This window comes from Equus asinus, chromosome 20 (assembly GCF_041296235.1).
Source record: "Equus asinus isolate D_3611 breed Donkey chromosome 20, EquAss-T2T_v2, whole genome shotgun sequence".
Lineage (NCBI taxonomy): Eukaryota > Metazoa > Chordata > Mammalia > Perissodactyla > Equidae > Equus > Equus asinus.
Genome location: NC_091809.1, coordinates 33,615,332 through 33,638,282, shown reverse-complemented (window position 1 = coordinate 33,638,282; position 22,951 = coordinate 33,615,332). Strand labels below are relative to the sequence as shown.

The 22,951-nt window shown below is 50.5% G+C and overlaps 1 protein-coding gene across 2 annotated transcripts in view; it reads left to right on the top strand.

Moving 5' to 3' along the window:
- The first annotated feature begins 2,516 nt into the window (after positions 1–2,516).
- The window catches only part of ST14 (ST14 transmembrane serine protease matriptase), a 39,760-nt gene continuing 19,325 nt past the window's right edge, over positions 2,517–22,951 (top strand). The window contains exon 1 of one of the 2 annotated variants that reach the window (XM_044752379.2): positions 2,517–2,780. In XM_044752379.2, coding sequence (XP_044608314.2) covers positions 2,700–2,780 — 81 coding nt within the window. In that variant the 5' untranslated portion in view covers positions 2,517–2,699. Of the gene's footprint in view, positions 2,781–6,855; positions 6,876–22,951 lie in introns of those variants that run through there. The other variant, XM_070489914.1, reaches the window with a different exon arrangement.

Below are 22,951 nucleotides of genomic sequence, written 5' to 3'. Positions count from 1 at the left end.
TGATTAGTTCCGTGAGATAAAAGATGATGCTCTGGGAACCTGGGAGATGATATGAAACACTCCTTTTGTAGCAGAACAGCAGGCCTGAGTGCCATGAGTGCCCTCTCATTTACCTTACTGCAGACCCAGCTTACTTTCAGCCATCCACACAAACTCAAGGGGATTGTGCCATTGGTAACCGTGGCACCAAAGTAGTGCCCCCAACGCACCATAAATGACTTTGTCCAAATACACAGAAAATGATTTTTTGATGTCTTCTATTTAGCTTTGGAACGCTTTATATGATAGAAGATGGCAGATTTATTTTCCACCTACTAAACTGACATGATTTATTGTGCAAGGCTCTGAGGACTCAAAGATGAGTAAGACACTGACAGAAATGCAAAGAAAAGGTGACAAATTCCACGATAGAGGTACAAACTGGCCTAGCTCTGCTTTCGAGGGAAGGAAGCTCTCCTGGAGCAGGCATTTGTCAGTCGGCAGGGACTAGGTTTGCCGCAGTGATGAACAACTCTCAACTCTCAGTGCCTTCACACCCCAAAAGCTGACTTCTCACTCATGCTATGTATCCAGAGCACATCAGCAGGGGTCTCTGCTCCCTGCAGCCACAGGGTCACAGGGTGCCGGAGGTTCCGTCTCAACATGTGCTTCCAGGATCGCACTGGCAGGGCAAGAGGGCGAGGGAATGTGCGTCGCCTCCTCATGCTCCTACCTGGAAGTGCTGTGAATCCCTCACTTGACATTTCCCTGTCCGCAGCGAGCCATAGGGCCACAGCTAACTTCAAAGCAGAGGAGTGCAGTCCTTGCCTGTGCCCAGAAGGCAAAGAGCGAGAAACACTCAGTGAACAACTCTAACGACCACTGTGGGTGACTTTGCCCCAACGTGCAGAGATGTGTGTGAGCGAGGAGGGCTTCCCAGTGGACGAGAAGAATTAGGAAAGGGGCAAAGGTTGGAAAGTCTGGCTGCAGAGAAGGGTCCAAATAGAAACACTGGGAGGCAAGGCTGCACAGGAAGACAGGTCACATTGTGACGGCCATGCTAAGGAGGTCAGACTTGATCCAGGAGACACTGAAGGTTTTATTTATTTATTTATTTGGTGAGGAAGATAGGCCCTCAGCTAACTCCGTGCCAGTCTTCCTCTATTTTGTATGTGGGATCCCCCCACAGCATGGCTTGATGAGCAGTATGAAGGTCTGCGCCCAGGATCCAAACCTGCGAAACCCGGGCCACCCAAGCGGAGTGCACAAACTTAACCATTACAAACTTAACCATAAAACCCTGAAGGTTTTAAAGAAGCTGAGGTTTAGGAAGATTAACCTGATTGCTGAACTGGAGGCAGGAGATCCATTCGCTTCTTGCCAAATCCAGGCAAAGGGTGATGAGGACTTGAATCGGGGTCTTCAGACGGGCAGGAGACAAAGGTCTGTCTATATCAGCTACCTGAGAGAGGACTTGGGTGCATTTGGAACTAATTAGATATGAGATGTAAGGAGGGTGGAGAGTCAAAGAAGATTCCAAGGTTTTGAGCCTCGGAAAATGATACTGTTGTAATCAGAGAAAACAGGGGAGGTGGGCAAGTCTGGGAAGGAACTGGAGGGCTTGTTGATTGCAAAACAGATATTTTAACTTTTTTCCTCTTGTTTCTCAGCACCTACAAGAGCGCTTAGCATATAATATGTGCTCAATCATATTTGTTGACTATGTAATACCAGTAGAACACAAACGGAGAAGTTCCCAGGCAACTGTTGATGTGGAATTGGCACTCATTCATGCTGTCAATGCTAGGAAGGCAGATTTATCTATCTGAAGCCATCAGATGAGAGGAGTTGCCGAGACAGTGTAGAGAAAAAAGGGAGAAGGCTGAAGAGAGAGCTTTGGGAACCAGGACATCTGGGGGCCGGAAAGGAGGACCAGGATCCAGGGAGGGTGGGCATTGGAGGGTGGGACCAGTCAGCATCAGGTGCTGCAAATGAGTGAAGGACGCTGGGAACGGTAAGAAGGCATTTGGTGGAACGACTCAGGTGTCCGGTGACCACTCAGAACAGCTGGCCGCAGGCCGCAGCAAGGACCTCCCAACAGTGAAGAAGAGGAAGCTACCGGGCGCGAGGAAGAGGCCGGCAGTGGCTGGAGGGGGAGGCTGAGCCAAGGGACAGTTCTGGTTTCTGTTTGGGTTTGGAGGGGTTATAACTGAGACCTGGTCAGGCAACAAGAAGGAGAGAGACTGAAGGATTCAAGGGAGAGAGAAAAACCATGGTCGGCGTCAAGCAGGCGGATGGAAGGGCTGTCTTCCGGATGATAGGGCCACTTGGAGAGGGGACGAGAGCGGGGGACAACGTTTGTTGTTACTACTTACTGAGAGCCTGTGCAGTGCGGGGCGTCGGTACCGCCAATGGCCACCACCAATCAAGTGGCCGCACCTTACTCTCCCGTCACCTTCAGGCCCTGGCCTTCTTCTCCCCTTTCGCCAGAGGGCGGCGGCGCCCGGGCGGCCGGCGGGAGGCGGGGGCGGTGGGGCGGGCCCGGAGGCCACACCCAGAAACTACCTGCGCGGCCAGGAAGCGGAGGGAGCGCGGCGGCGGCCGGCGCCCTGGTCCTGCGTCTGGACCCCGGCACGCCCGCGCCCCCGGCCCCGGTGGCGATGGGAGCCCGCCGCCCGCGGGGACGACGCTTCTGAGACCCCCGACCGGCCACCGGGACCATGAAAAGCCATCGGGCCCGCAAGGGCGGAGGGGCCGCCGAGGACTTCGGCGCGGGACTCAAGTACAGCTCGCGGTCCGAGGTGAGCGGGCGAGGCGCGCGGGCGGCGCGGTGGAGCCGGCGGGCGGGGGGTAAGCGCAGGGGGCGCGGGCGGCGTGGGGGAGCCGACGGGCGGCGCGGTGGAGCCGGCGGTCCGAGGTGGGCGGGCGAGCGGCGCGGGGGAGCGGGAGGGCGAGGGGCGCGGGCGGCGCGGTGGAGCCGGCGGGCGCGGGGCGCAGGCGGCGCGGGCGGCGTCGGGGAGCCGGCGGGCGGCGCGGGGGTGCCCAGAGCTGGCCGCGCGCTGGCCCGACAGGTGGAATTTCCTGTTCGGCGGCTGCCTGGCCGGACTTTGGTACCAGCCGTGCGCGCGCCGGCCGCGAGGGCGGCGGGAACCCTCAGGTCCTCGGTGCCGCCGAGTCCCTCCTCGGCCTCCTGCCGCTTCTGTCCTTTCCCTGACCTGAAAAAAGGGCTCCGTGTCGGTCCCTCCAGGAACTCCGCCCTGTTCGTGCACATCTGGAAGGAACCAGGGCGGAGGCTCGGAGCCGGGTGATTTGGGCTGGGGAAGGGAGGTTTCCAGGGGCTCTGGGGTCGTCGCCCTCCTTGCCTCTGCAGGAGTTTCTTTCTGGTCGGAAGGCGTTTAGGGCCCCTGGCAGAGGTTGCCACGGAGCCTGGAGCTAAGGACCCCAGGGTGGGGCTTGCCTGGGCTTCTCCAAGAGGGGATGGAGCTCGGTGGGAAGTGACTGTACGGAAGGGATGTGAGAACATGTGTCTTGAGCTTTTTAGAAGATACTGAAGTTAGAAGCTCTTGTTTGGCAGAAAGAACAATGAGAGATTTCTTGAAAGATCTCTAAGATGGTAAATCTTAATGTAGAGAGTTGGGGAGGGCTTGTGAGTTACTTTATTGAAGGACACACCTAGGTGGCAGGGCCCACGCAGGACTAGGCTTCACACCTCGCTGTCCAGCCGGGACCCCAGGTTTTTGGGAAAGCCAGTACCCACCAGGTGCACCCCGAGAGGCAGGGCCTGTTTTGTGAGGGAGCTTTGCCGCTGGGCAAACGCTGATCTGCCCTGTGCTCTCACTTTCTCTAGTGTCCCTGGGTCTAGTAACCACTGCTGCCCCATGCTGCGGCCCTCAGGTCAGGCCAGACTTTGGAGCTCTCTGAAATCAACTCCTTTTCTCCAAGCAGCTTCCTGACTTAGGAAGCTTGCAGAAGACCAAGTTCTGGGGCTGCGGTAGGTAGCCAACCGCAAAGAGCAGCTGAGCCCGGACACCCTTGTTTTCTCCACTTTTCACTCCGTGTTCCTGCTGAGTGGCCTGCTTGAGGCAGATTCACCCAGATGGACGCCTTCTGGTTTCCTTTCTGTAATTGCCATGTTTGTGAATCCTTGATAATTGCCGATTGGGGCTCTAGACTCCTGCCTCCTCAGCAGAGGTCCTGCTGTTTGGTATTTGTTATTTCAGGGCTGTTGTTCTTCCCAACTGACTTGCCTTTCTGGGACTCTCTCCTGCTGAGCCTGGAGGAGCGGGCTCTTCCGGGAGTCTCCTATGTGCCATCTCACTGCCCACACGCCTGCCCCCAAGGGCGCCAGACCTAGGGCTCACCTCCACGCTCACAAGCCCTTGCTTTCTTGGTCCCTGTTCATTTTCTCATCTTCTGTGAAGCTCGTCCGTTCTGTCCTCCAGTGGGCTCTTCCTTCCACTTCTGATTCTGTGACTTTCATGTGGGTCACTCTTTTCTTCTGCCAAGCTCAGTTGGAGCAACTCCGTACCTAGTCCTGGGTCAGGCGCTGTTGGAGGGTGGGCTCTCAAAGACAAATAAGGGTTTCCCTTAAGAAACTAATAGTTTTGAGAGTCATGCTGAGAGATACGTGTAAAGATGAGATGAGACGCAGTGTGTCATGAAGGAAGTAGCCTGCGGTGCCCAAGCTCATTTCCATTTCTCCAGGAATCTTTCAAATATTCCTCCCACTCCATGCCTTTTCAGAACTCACTCTCCCTGGATCATCTTGCAGTCAGGGTCTGCAGTCTCAGCCTTGACTTGTTCCCTGACCAGGAGGTGCACGCTGCCCTGGGTTTGCCCTCTCTGTCAGCAGAGCGTGACTACGTCACGGCAGGCCCCAGAGGGCCACTGTTGCTTTTGGGTTCCTTATTCCCAGCTGCTTCCATCCTTGCGTGGATGGAGAAAGGTCTGTTTGAAGGTATTTGTATCTGGTTGCATCGCGCCCAAGGCTGATGACTCTGGCCCCCACCCCACTCTCACCTGTTCCCATCACGCAGGAAGTGGCTGCCTCCGTGTTCCCCACCACCTCTGGGGCCCTGATGCACACACTGTGTCTGGGGATTGTGTGAGGCCTGCCTGCATGAGAGCAGGTATACAATGCCAGTTTTTATGGCCCTTAACGAGAACTGGGAAGCCTGCCTCGCCCAGTGTCCTGGCCCCTCTTGAATATTTGATGGTGGCTGTGAAGCTGCTTTGACATCGACATTGTTGGTCCCTTCTCAAGTCAGGATTGCCCCAGGGAAGACTCAGTATCCCCTAGGCATGCAGAGACCAGGATTGAAAAGCCAGATGTTTGGGGTCAAAGTCAGATGTTACGGGGGCTAGGCTCTCCAGCTCTGGCTATTCAGAGTCGTCTCTTTGTTAATTGATCGAATATTCACTCATCCACATAACAAACATTAGGTACCCACGCACTGAGCATTTGGCAGGTACAAGGCAATAACACTGAGAAAGACCCCAGTGTCACAGTCGCTGCCCTCAGGGAACATCCAGTGTCGTGTGGGAGACAGGGAATTAAGTTCTGTGTGGTAGCACTAGATGCAAGATAAGCCCAGTCTGGCCACTTAGGAGGGGCATCTAACCCAGGCTGCAAGGGCAGGGTAGGTGAGTTTGGGCTGGAGGCCCCTGTGGTGTGGCGGTGGGAGTGTCCAACGTGGAGCCTGGATCTGGGGCCCCGCTTTCCTGCCAGGTGATCTCAGATGTTAGCTAATCTCTCTAAGCCTCGCTTTCTGGGGCTATAAAATGGGGATGACATACATGATACAGGTTTGCCACGAGGATTGTACTTTACACGAAAGCCCTTTGTAAGTTGCTGGGTGGTGTCCAAAGCCCGCAGTCTGAGTTTCTGAGCTGGGAAAAGCCTTGAGACAAACAGTGAGGGGAAGCGGGGTGCAGAGGCCGGGCACCCGGGGTGGCAGTGGGGCTCACCTCGCAGAAGAGCCGGCCTGCCCTGGTGAACACAGGGAGTCTGTCCAGGAGTGTGGGGCAACGGGACCCTCTTCTATGGTCTTCCGCTTTTCATTTCCTTCCCTTTATGCAGCTTCTATGAGAAAGATCCTTCCATGAAAAGGAAATGTGTCCTGAGACCACTATAACCGGCTCCTCATCCCTTTTTCCCTCTCGTTTCCCCCTCCCTACCGTATAAAACAAAACTTTAAAAACACTTCCTCTTTCTTGGTTCTCTTGAGCATGTGCTGGGCTCTCTGGAAGGCCCACGAGTGGGGAGGGCGCGAGCAAGAAGGGCACATGGGGGGATACAGGGGTGCGGGGAAGGTGCGTGCGGGGAGGGTGCATGCAGGGGAAGAGCAGGGAAGGCAGTGAACAGTGGGAACCTGGAGTGTTTGGTGGGGATCGGCTCCCCAGGCTGTGAAGGGACCTGCCCTCCTGGGGGGGCCTCCGTCGGCCTTGGCCCCGGGGGCCCTGGGAAGCCGGGCCCTCGTGTAGGAGATGGAAGCCGAGACAGAAGACAGCGCCGGCTCTGGAGCTGCCCCAGTCGGAAGCGCGAGTTGCCTGCCCCTGTGGGACCCGTGAGGGTGGACCCTCCTGCCACTCCTCAGCAGCTCCCCCACCCGGCCTCTCACTGCGACTGCCTGCTGGTGGCTGCTGTGGTCCTGGAGTTCCCCTGGTGTCACTTCCTTCTCTGGCCTGTGGTTCTGCCCAGGCTGTTGGCTCATGTCTCTCTTAAGAGAAAAAATCTGTTCCGGGAAGAGGAGGAGGGAGAGTGTGACAGTGCCCTCAAGGAGCCCAGGGCCCAAAGATGTTGTTGCTTCTGACATTGTGCACGTGCTACTGGAGTATCTAGAATACTAATAATCATTAGCATTATTGAGCTTGTACCGTGTTTACAGCTCTTAGAGGTAAGTACTATCATTCGTATCCTTTTCTAGGTGAGGGAAATGGAGCACAGAGAGGCTAAGCAACTTGCCAAAGGTCACAGAGCGAAGCAGTAGTGGGATTGGGATTTGAACCCAGGTAGTCTGGCTCTGCTGTATTCTACTTGGACTGCTACGGTGCAAGACAGGGCAGTCAGCCCAATGGGCTCAGGAAGGGATGGATTACTAAGGGTAAGAATTGGTTTGATTTGGGTGAGAAACTGTCTTTCTCTTGGCATGTTTCTGAGATGCCTGGGGCTTAGCAAAATTATAATGGCCATTTGGTGGTATCGGAATGGGAACTTCTGGCTTCTTAGAGAATTTTCACCCTGGATGGCAGTGGTGAGAAGTATGTTTGGGGTTTGCTCAGAGCTCAATGGGCAGTAATTGCCCCTTTTTCTTTGTTAAGAACTTTTCTAGAAGCAGTTCCTTACTAAAAATTCTGTCTTGGGATCTCATATTTTCAGAATTTGCTTATTCTATCCAGGCTTAGCAGATCCTTAGAATCCTTGTGATAGTTGACTGACTGGTCAGAATGCTGGATCCTTCGTCTCTGAGATGGCGGTGAGGATGGTGAAAAGGTGGAGAATGTGATGATGGCAATCATTTCTCCCCACCACTGCACACATGCGCTCCAGTTCATCCTCTCTCTTTGTCCTCACAGCAGCTACATGGGAAAACAGCCTAGTTTACGGATGAGAGTAGTGAGGCTTACAGGATTTGTGTAACGGCCCAAAGGCAGGAAGAGGTGGAGCAAGGCTTCCAACCCAGATCTGCCTGACTTCTAAGCCTACTCCCTTAACTGCAGCGCCGTCATACGTTTGTACCCCAGAGACCAGGGTGACGGCTGTGTGTCCCCAGCACAGTCCCAGAGCACATCACTGGACAGAGGGTGCGAGTGCCGGGCGCAGCTCAGGTCCGCTGAAGCCTCTGCTGCCAAACTCGTTTGCTTTCCCCTTTGGATGTGGTGACTCAGCTGGTGGACCAGGAGACTGGCTGGAGATGTGATTTCAGTAAGGCTTTGAACAAAATGTAGCTTTGTTTATTATACACATGAATAAAAATCATAATGGAAATTTTAAATTGAAAAGCAGTTCACCCACACAAGCCGAGGAATCAAGTTGTTTACATTTGTCGTGCCTCTTTCCACTCCTTACCTAGGCAAACATTGTATCTGGTTGGTTGTTGTGCACATACAATTTGTGTTTTGGGGGAGACGTGTTGGCCTCCCGTCTGCTGGGCACGGTTGGGGCCTGCCTGCTGCAGGATGATAAAGTCTGGTAGGTTTCTGTCCGATTGAGGGCCATTTGAGGGCCCAGGAGGGGCCACTCGTGGCTCCAAGTGACTCTGGGCGGTGGCCTCGGGCTGCTCTTGACTAGCTTCTGGGTTCTGAGCCATTTCTTATTTAGCAGCAATCTGATGAGACGATTTGTTGATGGTCTTTGTGGAGGACACCCTCCTGAGAAGGAGAGGCTGATACTTTGGATGTACTTAATTACGAGTCCAGAGGACCCGGACAGCCTGCGTGATAGGCTGCTGGGATAAGACTTGTGTCCATCGCATTAGGAGCAAGAGCAGTGCTGACTGCGCCACCCTCAGCGGAAGCAAACCTGCCTCCCTTCCGCTGGCGCTGGCGTGGTGTGTGATGTGAGGGGCCTCAGGGCGATGAGGAGCGAGGAGTGGGGCATCAGAGTGGGGCATCGCAGGAGAGCCAGAATTTTGAGCTGACTGCAGGCTCAGTGAAAGCCAGGCATGCAGTGTGGGTCCCTAAAACCTAAAGTGGATTCCCTTCCCTCATATTTTTATTTGGTTATACCCTTAAAAATTATTATTAAAAGACTAATATATATATATTTAAAGAAATTTGGCTAACTCAGATAAATAGAATTCAAAATGGGGGGGAAGTACCCTAAGAGGCGTTTTAATAATTTGGTATTGCCTATGAATGTTTCCTAAAACAGAAGCTTTTTTTTCTGATTACAAAAGTTAGAAAGGGTTTTTTTTCCCCTTGAAATCAAGCAATACAGAAATATACAAAGTAGAAAGTGAAATTCCTCTGAAATTCTCTCCCCCAGACTTTATAAATCCTGTAAATAGTTTGGCTTTTGTTATCCCACAAGTCTTCTCTGCGTATACTGATACTTACGTGGATATTAATATATCCGTGTACACGTGTTCTCGCCAAATGGAATCATAATGTCATCCCTGTTCTGCAGCTACAGACCTGTTGTAATTAATTCATCAAACATTTATTAAGTACCTTAACCCATGCTAGGACTGTGGAGCAAGACACAGCCTCCTCCCCTCTCCCCATCCTTAAGGAGCAGGTGGTTGACCTGGAGATGCTGAGACAGACTGAGGTGTGATTGGGGCGCTACACCCCGAGGAAGACACCTCACTAAAACAGTGGGGAGGTGCCCTCCTCGGGGCTGCTCACAGGAGCTACCTGAGCTGAGTTTAGAAGGGAGGGAAGGGCCCGTATATATATATATATTTTTTTTTTTTTAAAGATTTTATTTTTCCTTTTTCTCCCAAAGCCTCCCGGTACATAGTTGTGTATTCTTAGTTGTGGGTCCTTCCAACTGTGGCATGTGGGACGCCACCTCAGCATGGCTTGACGAGTGGTGCCATGTCCGTGCCCAGGATCTGAACTGGCGAAACCCTGGGCCACCGAAGCAGAGCGTGCAAACTTAACCACTCAGCCACGGGGCTGGCCCTGCCCGTATGTTTTCTGACTTCTTTTTCATTTAACGTTGCATCTTGGATAGTTTTTCCATTTTATTACCTACTCTTTGAAGAACCATTTTTGATTGATGCATAAGCTTTCATCAAGTGGATGTATCAGTATTTATTTTTAATTACTTATTCATTTTTATTATTTCTGTGTGCTAATGACTGTGTTCTTGGACAGTTAATGGAAATAGAGCCCTGGGGATGAGGGAGGTCGTTGACGAACAGCCCCGTGGAGACCTCGCTGGTCAGGCCGCAGTAGGCTCATGCTGCTGAATTCTGGGTCCCGTGTCTTGTCTGGAATAGTGCCGACTGAGGTTGAACGAGATGCCCAGAAGTTTGGAAGACACTTTGAAGGACTGAGTTGAGCACGTTTAGCGTGAGGAGGACTAGACTCCGAGCACAGGTGCCGACTTGGCAGAAGTCAGGCTGCTCCTGCTGCAGTGCTCATGGCGTGCAGGGTTGTGCTGCCTCCCGTGCTCGGGAAGGAAGAGCTTCCTAACAGCGGCACTAAGTGAAAATTCTGTTTCCCTCCGGGAGGATGGGAGATGGGATGACGTCTACAGTCTGTCCCGGCTCTAGGAATCTGACTCCAAGGACACGGTTCTGCAGTCCTCTCCTCGGTCCTGTCCTTTTACTTCCAGCCCGGAGATTCTGGTTTGTAATCATGGACCTGGGCCCCAGGCGCCCTCCCCTGGCCTCATGTTCCCCTGTTTGCACATTCAGTCCTTTCACCTGAATGGCCTCTGAGGTTTGTAGCTCCAGTAACATGCCTGGGAGGGACGGAAGAGGTGTTCTGGAATCTAGGCAGGAGGCAGTGGGCTTGGGACCTTTCCCCTAACTTCTGCAGATCCCTGGGTCCACCAAGGCAGCTGTTAAAAAAGGTTAAACAGGGGCTGGCCCCGTGGCCGAGTGGTTAAGTTCGCGTGCTCCGCTGCAGGCGGCCCAGTGTTTCGTTAGTTCGAATCCTGGGCACGGACATGGCACTGCTCATCAGACCACGCTGAGGCAGCATCCCACATGCCACAACTAGAAGAACCCACAACGAAGAATGCACAACTATGTACCGGGGGGCTTTGGGGAGAAAAAGGAAAAAATAAAATGTTTAAAAAAAAAAAAAAAAAAAGGTTAAACAGGGTCCGGCCTCGTGGCTGAGTGGTTGAGTTCACATGCTCTGCTTCGGTGGCCTGGGGTTCGCCAGTCTGGGGTTCGCCAGTTTGGATCCTGGGTGCAAACCTATGTACTGCTCATCAAGCCATACTATGGTGGCATCCCACCTAGAAAAACTAGAATGACCTACAACTAGGATATGCAACTATGTCGTGGGGCTTTGGGGAGAAAAAAAGAAGGTGAAGATTGGCAACAGATGTTAGCTCAGGGCCAATCTTCCTCACCAAAAAAAAAAAAAAAAAAAAAAGGTTAAATAGACTGTGGTACCTCCATCCCATGGAATACTACTCAGCAGTAAAAAGGAACAAACTTGGTGCATGCAGTGATACAGATGATGCTCCAGGGAATTTTGCTGAGTGACTACTAACCTGTGAAATCAGAATGGGGGTTCAGTGAAATTTCAAGAAAAAGAACGAAAAGCAGTTACATGGTGCTGCTTTCCCTTCCCATTTCTCCTGTTTAGTTTTTGGGGAACCCACCTGTTTGTGCCGCTGCAGGCAGGTGCTCCCCAAGTGCGGTGATTGGGAGAGGAGAAGGGGCAGGTGGCCGGGGCCAGGAAAAGGATCTCTGGCAAATGGGGACAGGGCGTGCAGGCTTAGTGGAATCAGGAGCTGGGGTGGAGTCGGGTGGGGAGTGAGAGCTGGTGGTGGTGTTCTCTCACAGGCGATCTTGGAGCCAAGATGGAATTCTCTGGCTGGAATTACAAAAGAGGTTGTGTCCTGGGGGGAGCATGGAACTGAGGACTGGGAGAGATGGAGCTGGGTATAGCAGGCGGGCAGGCCAGGCCGACACTGGCGAGCTTGTGGAGCTGTCGGCAGCACCCTGGGGTGTGGACTGAGCATCCTCTCCCCTTCCAGGGGAGGACGAGGGACACAAGCTTGGAAACTTCCCTGGGCCCTGGCACCTGGGAGATTATACCAGCTCGCCCTGTGTGGGCTACCTAAGTGTGACCCTGGAGAGAGAAGTCCTTCAAGCAGTCAGTCAAGTGCTAACCCTGATCAAGGACAAGGGTAGAGGGGGTGGAGGAGAGAATCGGTATGAAGAGGAAACGTGCCCTGACCTCCTAGGCCTGCCTGGTCTACCCAGCGTGGCGGTGGGGTATCACTGATGCCAAGTGAGTGGTGTGGGTCACAAGGGAAGTGAGGTTCCAGGGAGAAAGTACTGTGCACTGAGGTGGTCCACGGGGGTTTCCTGGAGGGGCTCTGCTGCGTCCTCAAGGGCAGGTGGGTTTGCTAGGTGGTGAGGGGAGCCGAGCCACTGTGATGGGCAGGATGAGACCAGCTTCCTTGTTCCTTATAGGTTTGGGGCCTTCTGGCTGGGGCCAAGGTCAGAGATGGGAGGAGTCAGCACCCCAGACCAGTGTTGAGGGGCTGGACTCCAAATCCAGTGGTGGGCACAGCATGCCGCCTCCTGGGCCCAAGAAGTGGGTTTTGTAGTCAGTGGAGTTTTTCAGAGTGTTCTTCAAGGCAGCTCATCTCTGAGCCTCCTTGTGCTTCTCTGCATCGTGGGGGAGGTGGAGGGAGAGCTGGTCCCCTGAGATGCAGCACAGGGTCCTGGAACGTTGGCTTTGAGTCAGATTTGAGTTTGAAATTCAGCCCAGCCACCTTTTAGCTATCTGGGTTTTTGATGTTACCCTCTTTTAACCCATTTCCTCACCTGAAAATGAAACCTCGTTGTAAGAATGGGGGATGATATGTACTAAAAACACCTAACATGGCACAAAGCTGCACAAAAATAGTGACTGTCTATCGTGGCCTCAGCCCCCTCATTGAGCTGCGAGGCGCAGAGATGGCGGGTGCGAGAGCCCCTCGGGGACCACCAGGGTGCCCCAGAGCCTTCGTGGACTCGTGGTCTCCACGGCCGCCCAGGAGGGCTGCTTAGGCATCGGCTGGCTCCGGTTTGGAAACCTGCCTCGGTCTTCGGGACAGTGTCTCGAGGAATAGTGTGGAGGCCCCCTAGGTCCTGCCACTACTTCAGCCAGTCTGTTATTGTTTTATTATTTTGAGGTGCTGCAAAAAATTGCATTTGAAATAAGGTTTCAATGTTTTAAAAAATGTTTTGGAAACGACTGGAAACTTGCTGTGTAAACCGAGGCCCAGAGCATAGATGTGGTCAGGTGAATGCATGGCTTTGCTGGGCGAATCTCCCCTGGGCTGTGAGGGGAGAGGCCCCTGAGGGGGGGCTTGCTTCTCTCCCCCAGGCGCCTCGGGCTTTCCTGGGGGAGGGGAGGGGAGGGGGGGAGGGGGACAGGAGCCGGAGGCCTCCCTGGTGTTCTGGGTCACGGGTCAGGGCAGAATGACGTGAGTGACGAGAGGGCAGTGGACGGTGGCCCTGGTGTGCTCTTCCCGGGGCTTCCGGGAAGCTGGCTGGCCGGTCTGCTCCTGCCTGGCCCCTTGAGGCCTGCACGGTTAGACGTGGTGCTGTTAAAGTTTTGTATTCATTTCGTTTCAGTGTGTGAACTTGAGCTCCAACTGCTCTACCAGAACAGCAGGAGGAATGGGACTGGCCCTGCTTTGGGCAGATGGGACAGTGAAGAAATCATAGTCGCGGGGGCTGGCTGGGTGGGCCCCTGTCATTAGCAGGAATCAGCTCATTATATTTTATAACACCTCTACTTAGAAGGCTGTAAGGGGTTATTAACCCACTTTTAAGAGGGGAAAATTGAGGCACAGTGAGAATTGTTTGCCCCGATGGCTCAGAGTTCTTAGCCCTGATCCCATCCACGTCATACCCACCCCAACCCCTCAAGAAGGAAAGAAGAGACTTGTGTCTGGTGGCTGTGGGCCCCCCTCGCCCCCCATGGGCTCTTGTTGCAGGAGTGTGTGGTCCCAGCCCCGCCCCTGTGTTGGGGGGACCCTGGGCAGTGTGGGGAGTTGGGCAGGGACCCCGCAGGAGACACATACTGGCTGGCAGGGAAGCGCTGGGTTTCTGTGCTGAGTGCCTGCGGTCTGCTGAGTCAGGGCTCCGGGACGTGCCCTCCTGCTCTCCCCAGGGGTGCAGAGTTTGGGATTATTTCCTTCAGTGGGAAGTGTGGGCTGTGGGTTAGTTTTATTCCCTGGATGATGTGGGGGGCACAGATCTACAGGTAATTCTGGATCCTCCTTGGGGCCCCACAGACTCACCCATTTCCCAGCAGCCCCTTCTTCTGGTGGGGCAGCTAGGACAGTGGCGGGTCAAATGGCAAGGGTGAGAGGGTTGGGCAAGAAAAAGGCAGAGGTTTAGTGCGTCCTCTGCCAGCTGCCCAGGCCTCTGCGGGGAGTGTGTGTCTGCGGAGCTCTGGTGGCAGCCTCGGGGACGTGGGGTGGTGGGTACGACCTGTCATGGGAGGGTCCCATGGTGCAGAAGCCAAGTGCAGTCCCACAGCAGGTACTTTGCATCCCGTGTGGTTTCTTAAAATAAGCCAACTGAAACTCAGCATGCACAGCCGCTCCTCTCCCTATGATGGGAAGTGGGTGAGCCGGGCAGCCTCTTGGAAGAGGAAGGCCGCAGTGTATCTTGAACTTTCAAGTTCCTAAGAATAACCTGGGGCACTTGTTAAACTTGCAGATCTCGGGGCTCTGCCCCTGACCTGCTGTATAAGACCTCTGGGGGGAGGGGCTTGGGAATCTGGATGCTGAGCAAGCACTGTGTTTGTTTTATTTTGTTTTTTTATTGTGATTTTTCATGACCTGACAAGTCTGGGAAATGGCTACAAGCAGTGGGGATCGTAGGCTCTTGTGGATTTCTTGAGAATCTGGCTTCCTGTGGGATCAGTTGCCCCAGGTTGGTGAGTGGGTGGTGGATTCCGATGTGGGCTTTCTTTTCCCTTCTTTATTTGTCCCAGTGGTCGTCCTGTGATGAAATCCAGTGTCCTCTCTGTGCTGGTCACTGTGCTGGGCCCGGACTGCCGTGGAGGCAGGACGGGTGAAGCCCCTGCCCTTGGGAGCCTGCATGTGGGCTGGAGACAGGGTCCCTTCATAATCAGCAACTTGAAAAAGAGGCCTTTGTCCACTTTCACCTCTGTTATCTGAGAGCTGTGTCTTCTGCTGTGCTCAGCGCCACCCAGTATGGCAAACACAGAGTTGGTGTTTGGAAGTCATTCCTTGCTCTGTCGTCTCAGGTGGTCTTGAGCCATGCGGTGTTTCTGGAGACTGGCCAGGATCTAACTGGCATCAGGGAGAGGCCATGAGAGTTATGCTGGCTTTGTCTTTGTCCTTGCAAAGGAAGGCATCCTTGAAGTGCCACAGAAGTGCCTCCTCACCTTGGAAAACCTTCACAGATGCTCAGACTGGCCTTTCTTGCTTGAACAATTTCAGGGGTATTTTATGGTTGTCATGACTATGGTGGTGGTGATGACATCATGACGTTGAAATCTGTCCCATGTAAGTGGTGGGTCCTCTGAGTCACCAAACCTCTAAGTGAAGAGCACCTGCCACGAATCAATGGCAGGGTTGGCAGTGGCACCTGAATCCAGCCACCCTTGTCTTAGTCTCAGGTCTGAGCAATACGCCTGTGTCTCCAGCCAGTGACATCACTTCTGCCCCTCGACCTGGATCTTCAGCAGCAGAAGCAGATTACCAGTTGTCATGTGATGTCCTTTCATGGCCCCTCCCAGGCTTCTTCAGTTTTCAGGTTCATCCCTTGCCTTCCCAGCAGATCACAACAGCATTAGCCAAATGAGGAAAAATCTTAAAAAAAAAAGTCTCGTGCGAAGATTTATTTTTTCCGTGTCTGCTTTGATTGGAATCTTGTGTGGATTTTGGGGTAGTTAGTGTCATTTTTGCTGTTTAGAAATGTAAACGCTTACCAGTTGCCTTTCTCTAGTGAAGACCACACTCTGAGCCATCAATGGCAAGTTCCAGCTTTGGATTTGCTGGTCCTGAAGCCAGTGGGAGAGAGGGCCTGGGAGGCTCTGGAGCAGTGACGGGTCTGTGGTGTGTGCGTGGGGCCGGGAGCAGAGTCCTCTTAGCGGTAGGACTCTTTGCTTGACTTAGACACCGACTTTTGTTTGCTCTGCATTTAGCTTTCAGCCTTGGTGCATTTCTCACTTAATGGGAGTCACGTGACTGTAAGGGTCTTTCCTGTATCGTCACACACATACCTTCTCGAAGTCAGTGTTTTTGGACAACCGCTGGCAGGGGGGAGGATGTGTTTCACTTGCACTAAGTGTGCTTAAAACCACAGAAAATATGATGCTGCCCAGGGCTTATGCATCTCCTCTCCTGGATTTCTGGACTGTACTCCCTCTGTCGCTCCAGGAAATGGGATGGGAATGGCGATAATCTGACCCTTCCCTGCAGCCTGCCCCGGGGTCCTCCCCCTTCATCCCTCCTGGCTCTTTACCTGTGGGTACCAAGCCCTCCGTGCGCATCTGTCCTCAGGCACTCATTCCTTGCTCTCCCGTCTGAGCTGGCCTTGAGCTGTGCTGTCTTCCTAGGGACTCTGGCAGGGATCTAACTGGAGCTGGCCGGGGGGAATTGGCCCTGAGTTCTGTGGCCTCTGTCTCTGCAGGAAGCAAGCACCTGGCCTCACAGCCCTGGGTTTTGTATGTGCCCCTGCAGATTTGTTTCCTTTCACGAAAGAGAGAGAGGATAGGCAGAAGCAGGCACTAGTGTACTTTCTCTGCCCTGGGCTTTGTGACGCTGTAGAGAGACTGCTGTGTGTGGAGAGATGACAGTGATGATGATGAGCACAGTTAAGCCTGAGTGGGTGGGAACTCCCTGCCACCTCCTCCTCTGCGGGCCGCCGGCCATGTGCATTCCAGAAACCCAGCTAGGGCTGGAAGGGCGTGCCTCTGCTTTACTGACGTCACTGCCTTTGTGACTTTGAACAGGTCACTCCCTGTCTCTCAGCCTCAGTTTCCTTATCAATAAAATGACTGGGTTAGGCAAGATGATCTCTAATGTGCCTGAACATGGAGCTGAGAGTGTGGTTATAAAAGGAAGCAGTCTCGTTACTGATTAAACAGCATTTCTGGGCTGAGTGGAGCCCCAGAATTCACACTGCAGGGACGAGCCAGTCCCACTGCTGACAGCCTGGCTCCATGGCAAGGCTGGGGGTGGCCCCTGGGTCCACTGTCCATGCTGTCGGCCACCTTCCTCTTCCCAAGGAGCTTGCTTCCCATTTCCCTGAATACTTGCTCCCCGCATTTCTGGAAGCTGACCACACTAGGGGGCAGAAAACCAGGATCAAATCTGGATCTGCCACTGAGCTGCTGTGTGTGCGATCCTGCAACGTCATCGTTTCTCCCCTCCTTATCTGTAGCGCAGGGGAATGGCACCAGTCATGAGCAATCCCAGGGTGGTTGTGAGCATCAGGTAAGGAAATAGTCGTGAAATTACTCTGTAAGTTGAAAATAAACATAATAAACTATTATCTTGTTACATTTTTTTCTAATTCATGTAAACATACCCACAGTCTGTTCAGAGAGTCTAGCTAAAGCCTATTTTTTCATTTTTAAATGTGATTAGACAACCAAGGACCATTGGGCATTTAAAGAAAACCTGCAGCCTGAAAGAGAAAGGCAAAGACCCAGTTCCGAAGATAAGATGAGAAAGTCTAGTTGGCATCTAAGAAAGAGGAAGGTAGTGCGTTTATAAAATGAGAAAAGGCTGCTCCAAAAAGTAACCATCAAAGAATAAAACATCACTCTTGGAAATGAGATACATGTGTTTTGAAATTAAAAAAAGCAAACATTTGTTGTCTTTATAATTCTTGAGATCAGGGGATGTTAGTCCTCCAGTCTTGTTCTGTTTTTCAGGGCCTGTTGCCTTTCCATATGAGTTTCAGAGGCAGCTCATCGATATCTACGAAAAGCCTACTGAGACTTTGATCGAGATTGTATTGAATCTGTAGACAAATCTGAGAAGAACAGATATCTTAACTGTGTTGAGTCAGCCAATCCATAAGCAGGGGATATTGCTTGATTTATTTGGGTCTTTTAAAATTTTTCTCAGCAGTGTTTTGTATTTTTCAGTGTATAGGTCTTGTACGTCTTTTGTGAGATTTGCCCCTAAGTGTTTCATTTTGGTGATGCTATTGTAAGTGGTATGTTTTTAGTTTTAATTTCCAATTGGTCATTGTTAATATGTAGAAATACAATTGAGTTTTATATATTGATCTTGTATCTTACAACCTTGCTAAACTCCCTTATTATTTAAATAGCTTTTTTGACTTGAAAAGCTACAGTAATGAAGACAGTATGGTATTGGCATAAAGATAGACAAAGAGATCAAGGGAACAGAATAGAATTCAGAAATAACCCACAAACATATGGACAGTGGATTTTTTTTTTAAAGATTTTATTTTTCCTTTTTCTCCCAAAGCCCCCCAGTACATAGTTGTATATTTTTAGTTGTAGGTCCTTCTAGTTGTGGCATGTGGGATGCCACCTCAGCATGGCCTGATGAGTGGTGCCATGTCTGTGCCCAGGATCCGAGCCAGCGAAACCCTGGGCCGCCGAAGCAAAGCATACGAACTTAACCACTCGGCCACGGGGCTGGCCCCTGGACAACGGACTTTTGACAAAAGTGCAAAGGCAATTCAGTAAAGAAAAGATAGTGGGCTGGCCCGGTGGTGTAGCGGTTAAGTTCGCACGTTCCATTTCGGTGGCCCGGGGTTCGCTGGTTCAGATCCTGGGTGCGGACATGGCGCCACTTGTCAAGCCATGCTGTGGTAGGCATCCCACATATAAAGTAGAGGAAGATGGGCACGGATGTTAGCTCAGCGCAGGTCTTCCTCAGCAAAAAGAGGAGGATTGCTGCAGATGTTAGCTCAGGGCTAATCTTCCTCAAAAAAAAAAAGATAGTCTGTGCAAAAAATGGTAGTGCAATAATTGGGTATCCATATGCAAAAAGAAAGAAAAAGAGAAAAAAAGAATTCTGAGCCATAGTTTGCACGATAAAAAAAAAGTAAACTTAAAATGGATTATAGGTCCAAATGTAAAACCTAAAACTATAAAACTACTGGAAGAAAACATAGGAGAAAATCTTTGTTGCCTTGGGTTAGGCAAAGATTTCTTAGATACAACACCAAAATCACAATCCATAAAAGAAAACCTTGACAAATTGGACTTCATAAAAGTGAGAAACTTCTGTTCTTCAAAAGACACTGTTAAGAGAATGAAAATGTAAGCACAGACTAGGAGAAAGTCTTTGCAAAGTATGTATCTGATATATTCTTGCATCCAGAATATGTGTAAAGAGCTCTCAAAACTCAAAAATAGGAAAATAAGAAAACCAATTTAAAAAACTCGGCAAAAGATTTGAAAAGAGACTTTACCAAAGAAGATAAACAGATGGCAATTAAGCACAAGAAAAGATGCTCAACATCATTAGTCATTAGGGAAAATCAACTTAAAACCACCGTGAGATACCACTACACATCTATTAGAATGTCTAAAATTAAAAAGACCGACCATACCCAGTGTTGGAGAGGATGCGGGCACCTGGAATCCCCTTACACTGCCGATGGGAATGTGACATGGCACGGTCACTTTGGAAAACAGTTTGGCAGTTTCTTAAAAAGTTAAGCCTAACATATGAACTTGCTATTCCACTTCTAGGGGCTTACCAGGCAAGGGAAGGCATTTGCCAATACAGGGGCTCAAACAGGAATGTTCATAGCAGCATTGTTTGTAATAGCCCCAAACTGGAAATCACCCAAGTGTCCGTCAACAGATGAATAGGTAAACAAATTGTTGTATATCCACTACTCGGCAATAGGAAGGAATGCACTGTTTCCATGATGGACTTAAGAACGTGGATGAATCTGAAAATACTGTGCTGAGTAAAAGAAGCCAGACAATAGAGCATACATCTTGTATAATTCCATTTATATAAAGTTCTGGAAAAAGCAGACTAATCTTTACTGACAGGAACAGATAAGTGGTTGCTTGGGGACAGGAAAGGGAATCAGGGAGGAGGAGGAGGGAAGGGCCAGGAGGAAACTTGAAGGTGATGGATGTGTTCATTATCTTGATTGTGGTGATTTCACGGGTGTGCCAAAGTTTGCCACACCAAAAATATGCCAAAAATTGTACACTTTATATATATACAGTTTATTTTTATATCAGTTATACCTCAGTGAAGTGACTTAAAAAATTCCATGGCATGTTTACAAGAGTAAGTTTAAAAAAAGAATCCCAAAATAGAACCAAATGATGGAAAAATGTAAAATATGAGAGAGGAAAAAAAAGCCAGAGATGTAGAGGACCTACTGTTTATCCTTGGTGTTCTGAGGTTTCGTCATCGTGTATCTAGTTATCTGTGCTTTTGCATTTATCTTTCTCACTGTTCAGTGAGCCCTTTGACTTTGAAGCTATAGCCCTCTCTTTAGCTCTTGGAAATATTCTTCTAGCATTTCTTTGATGCTGTCCTCTGCCAGACTCAGGAATTGGGCTCAGGGATTACAGAAGATAGAGGTGAGACAAGGAAGGGCATTGTTAGAAATCCCCAGATCCACCTCTGTCCCAAACAAAAATACCCCTACCCCACCAGCCCCCATAAAGGAAATGGGAAATCGATTTCTCCAGACTTAGCGACACCAGGTGCAGAGGAAGGCTTTAGTGAGGGGTGAAAAGAGTTACAGGTTTATTCTCGTACAAGTTCCGGAATCCAGTGGCTGGGTTTAAATTGCTGTGTCCAGGAGATTAGAAAATTATTCTCTGCAGCAATTAAATCATCCCATAGAAAGGATCTACATAGCCTAACAGTTGGGAGTTCCCATGAAAAAACCTGGCTAGGCACTTAATTGTGGCCTCTAGTGAAGCCACTGTGGCAGGCCACACACATAGAGCTTCCAGACAGCCTTTGGGACCTCATTCCTAAATCTGAAGGAACCACCCGGCATCCTCAGGCATTCGAGGAAAGCCTTCAACATGAAAGAGAAATTCAAAAACAGAGAAAAGGTACTCATGGAAATATAAAGATGAGAAGACTCTGCATCCAAAATTCAGAGAACAAGAAAGAGGAAAATTCAAAGAACAAGAAAGAATTCTTGGAAATTAAAGTTTTGATAACAGAAATGAAAAACTCAATAGAGAAGTTAAAAAATATGACATGGGTAATAGCAGAGAAAGGGTAGGTAAAGTAGGGGAACAAGATAATGGGAGTTGCAGAAAAGTAGACCAGAGAAAATGAAGGGGTGGAACCTAAGAAATAATACAAGAAAGTTTCCCGGACTGAAAGATCTGAGTTTCCAGGTTCAAAGGGCAGGCAGAGAGCTCAGCATAATGAAATTTAAAGACCCCATTTAAAGCACATCCTCAAGGCTTTCAGAGAAAGGTAAGAAATTATGAATAAAAAATAATGGATTTGCACTATTACTGTATTTCTCAAAAGCAAAATGACGAGCTAAAAAACAATGGAGCCTTCAAAATTCTAAATGAAAATTATCTGATACCTGTAATCGTATACCCAGCCAAACTGTCCACAAATGTGAGTGCAGAATTAAGGTACTTCCAGAAACGCAGTCTCAAAAATTTCCCTCTCAGGAAGCTGCTGAAGCCTGTGTTCCACCAAATGAAGTAAGCCAAGAGAGATGAAGACATGGAATCCAGGAAATAGGGGTTTCAACACATGAGGGACGTGAAGGAAATCCCCAGCGTGATGGAGAAGGGAGTGCCAGACACCAGCCCTGGGACGGGACGCAGGGCCCTGGGAGGGAGGCCCAGGAAGAAAGTGACACGAGAGGTGGTTGACAGACTGTGTGTGGAAGATTGGGAGAGTGTCACAGAGCTCTTGGGTTGTGTGGAAAGCCCTGGATGTGTGTTAAAAAAACACACAAGTAAATGAGTATTTGCAGCAGGAAAACCAAATTAGTTGTACTGAGAAGGAAACAATAGTGAACAATATTTTCAAAAACTAATAAAACATCGGATACGGATATAATTTGTTAAATCTTTAGCCGTATAACTGTTGGGAGGATAGGAGAGACAGAAGGAAGGACATTAAAATTCACATTATCGTAGTAGAAAGTCAGTTGATTATATTTTAAATAGATGGATCGAGAGAGTGGTATTGGCATATTATTTAGAAATATGGGGCAAATTCCAGAACAAGCAGCTTGAAAGTGTTTTAAGTAGTCACCTCTGGGGTGTGTTTCTTTTCTTTTTAAAAATTTCTTTTTATTGAGATGTAATTGACATATAGCATTGTGTAAATTGAAAGTGTACGACATGTTGCAATATGATTACCATGGTAGGGTTAGCTATGGGGTGTGTTTCTGTGTGCGTTATTAGATCAAGTCACAAATAGAACCAATTAGGAAACTAAAATGAGAGAGGTAAGTATATAAATATGGCAGGAGTGCGGAGAATCTTTCGTAGGGGTGAGTTAATAGATAACATTTAAATGTAACATATCAAGAAATGTCAGTTCAAGGCGGAGTTAGGAGATAAACACCAGAAGAATCACAGTTGCAAACTGTTAAAAATGGCCACATCTACTGCTTTATTGCAAGCCCTTTTGGAGTGTGCATGGGGTGGTTATGCCCTGCTTGCCTCCAGGATGGAGGGCAGGCCAATCGAGTGTGCTCCAGGGGAGGAAAGTTTGCTGTCTGTCACTGGTGCTGCAGACACCCGCCTGCTTCTGGCCGTTGGTGCCTCCTGTTCCTGGGCGGCCCCCCACCCCTACCCTGGGAGGGGCCCAGGAAGCTGCCGCCTGGTTTGTGGGAAGTTCCGTGTGCTTTTCGTGCTCTTGGGTCTGGGTCTGGGTGTGGATTCCAGTAGAGACCGGCCTTCTCCCCTCACCTGGAGATCCTAGACGGGGCAGAGTGGCGTGTTCCGGGGTGCCACGGGCGGGCTGCCCGGTTTACTGACTTTTACTCTTGGCTGGTTAAACATTGGTGGAGCAAGGATGCTGGGTAGCCCGTACTGTTGACATGCTGCCCACAGGCTCCTGGCTCAGGTGCTCAATGGGGGCTGAAGCTAGTGGGGGCTCCTGGCCCCGCGCCCCAGGGCTGCGTTAGCTGGAGGAGGAGCTGCCCTTAGAAGCTTGCACAGAGGCTCAGTGGTGGCCAGTCAGGGCTCTGGGCTGGGCCGGCTCTCCCCACACCTGAGCATCCACCTGCGTCAAAGATGATTCATTTCGGTGACAGCCTCAGTGACTGGCTTTAGACAGGCTGTTCGTTTCATTTTTACTGAAACTAACAATTCTTAAGCAATACGTGGCTGGTGCTGTCCA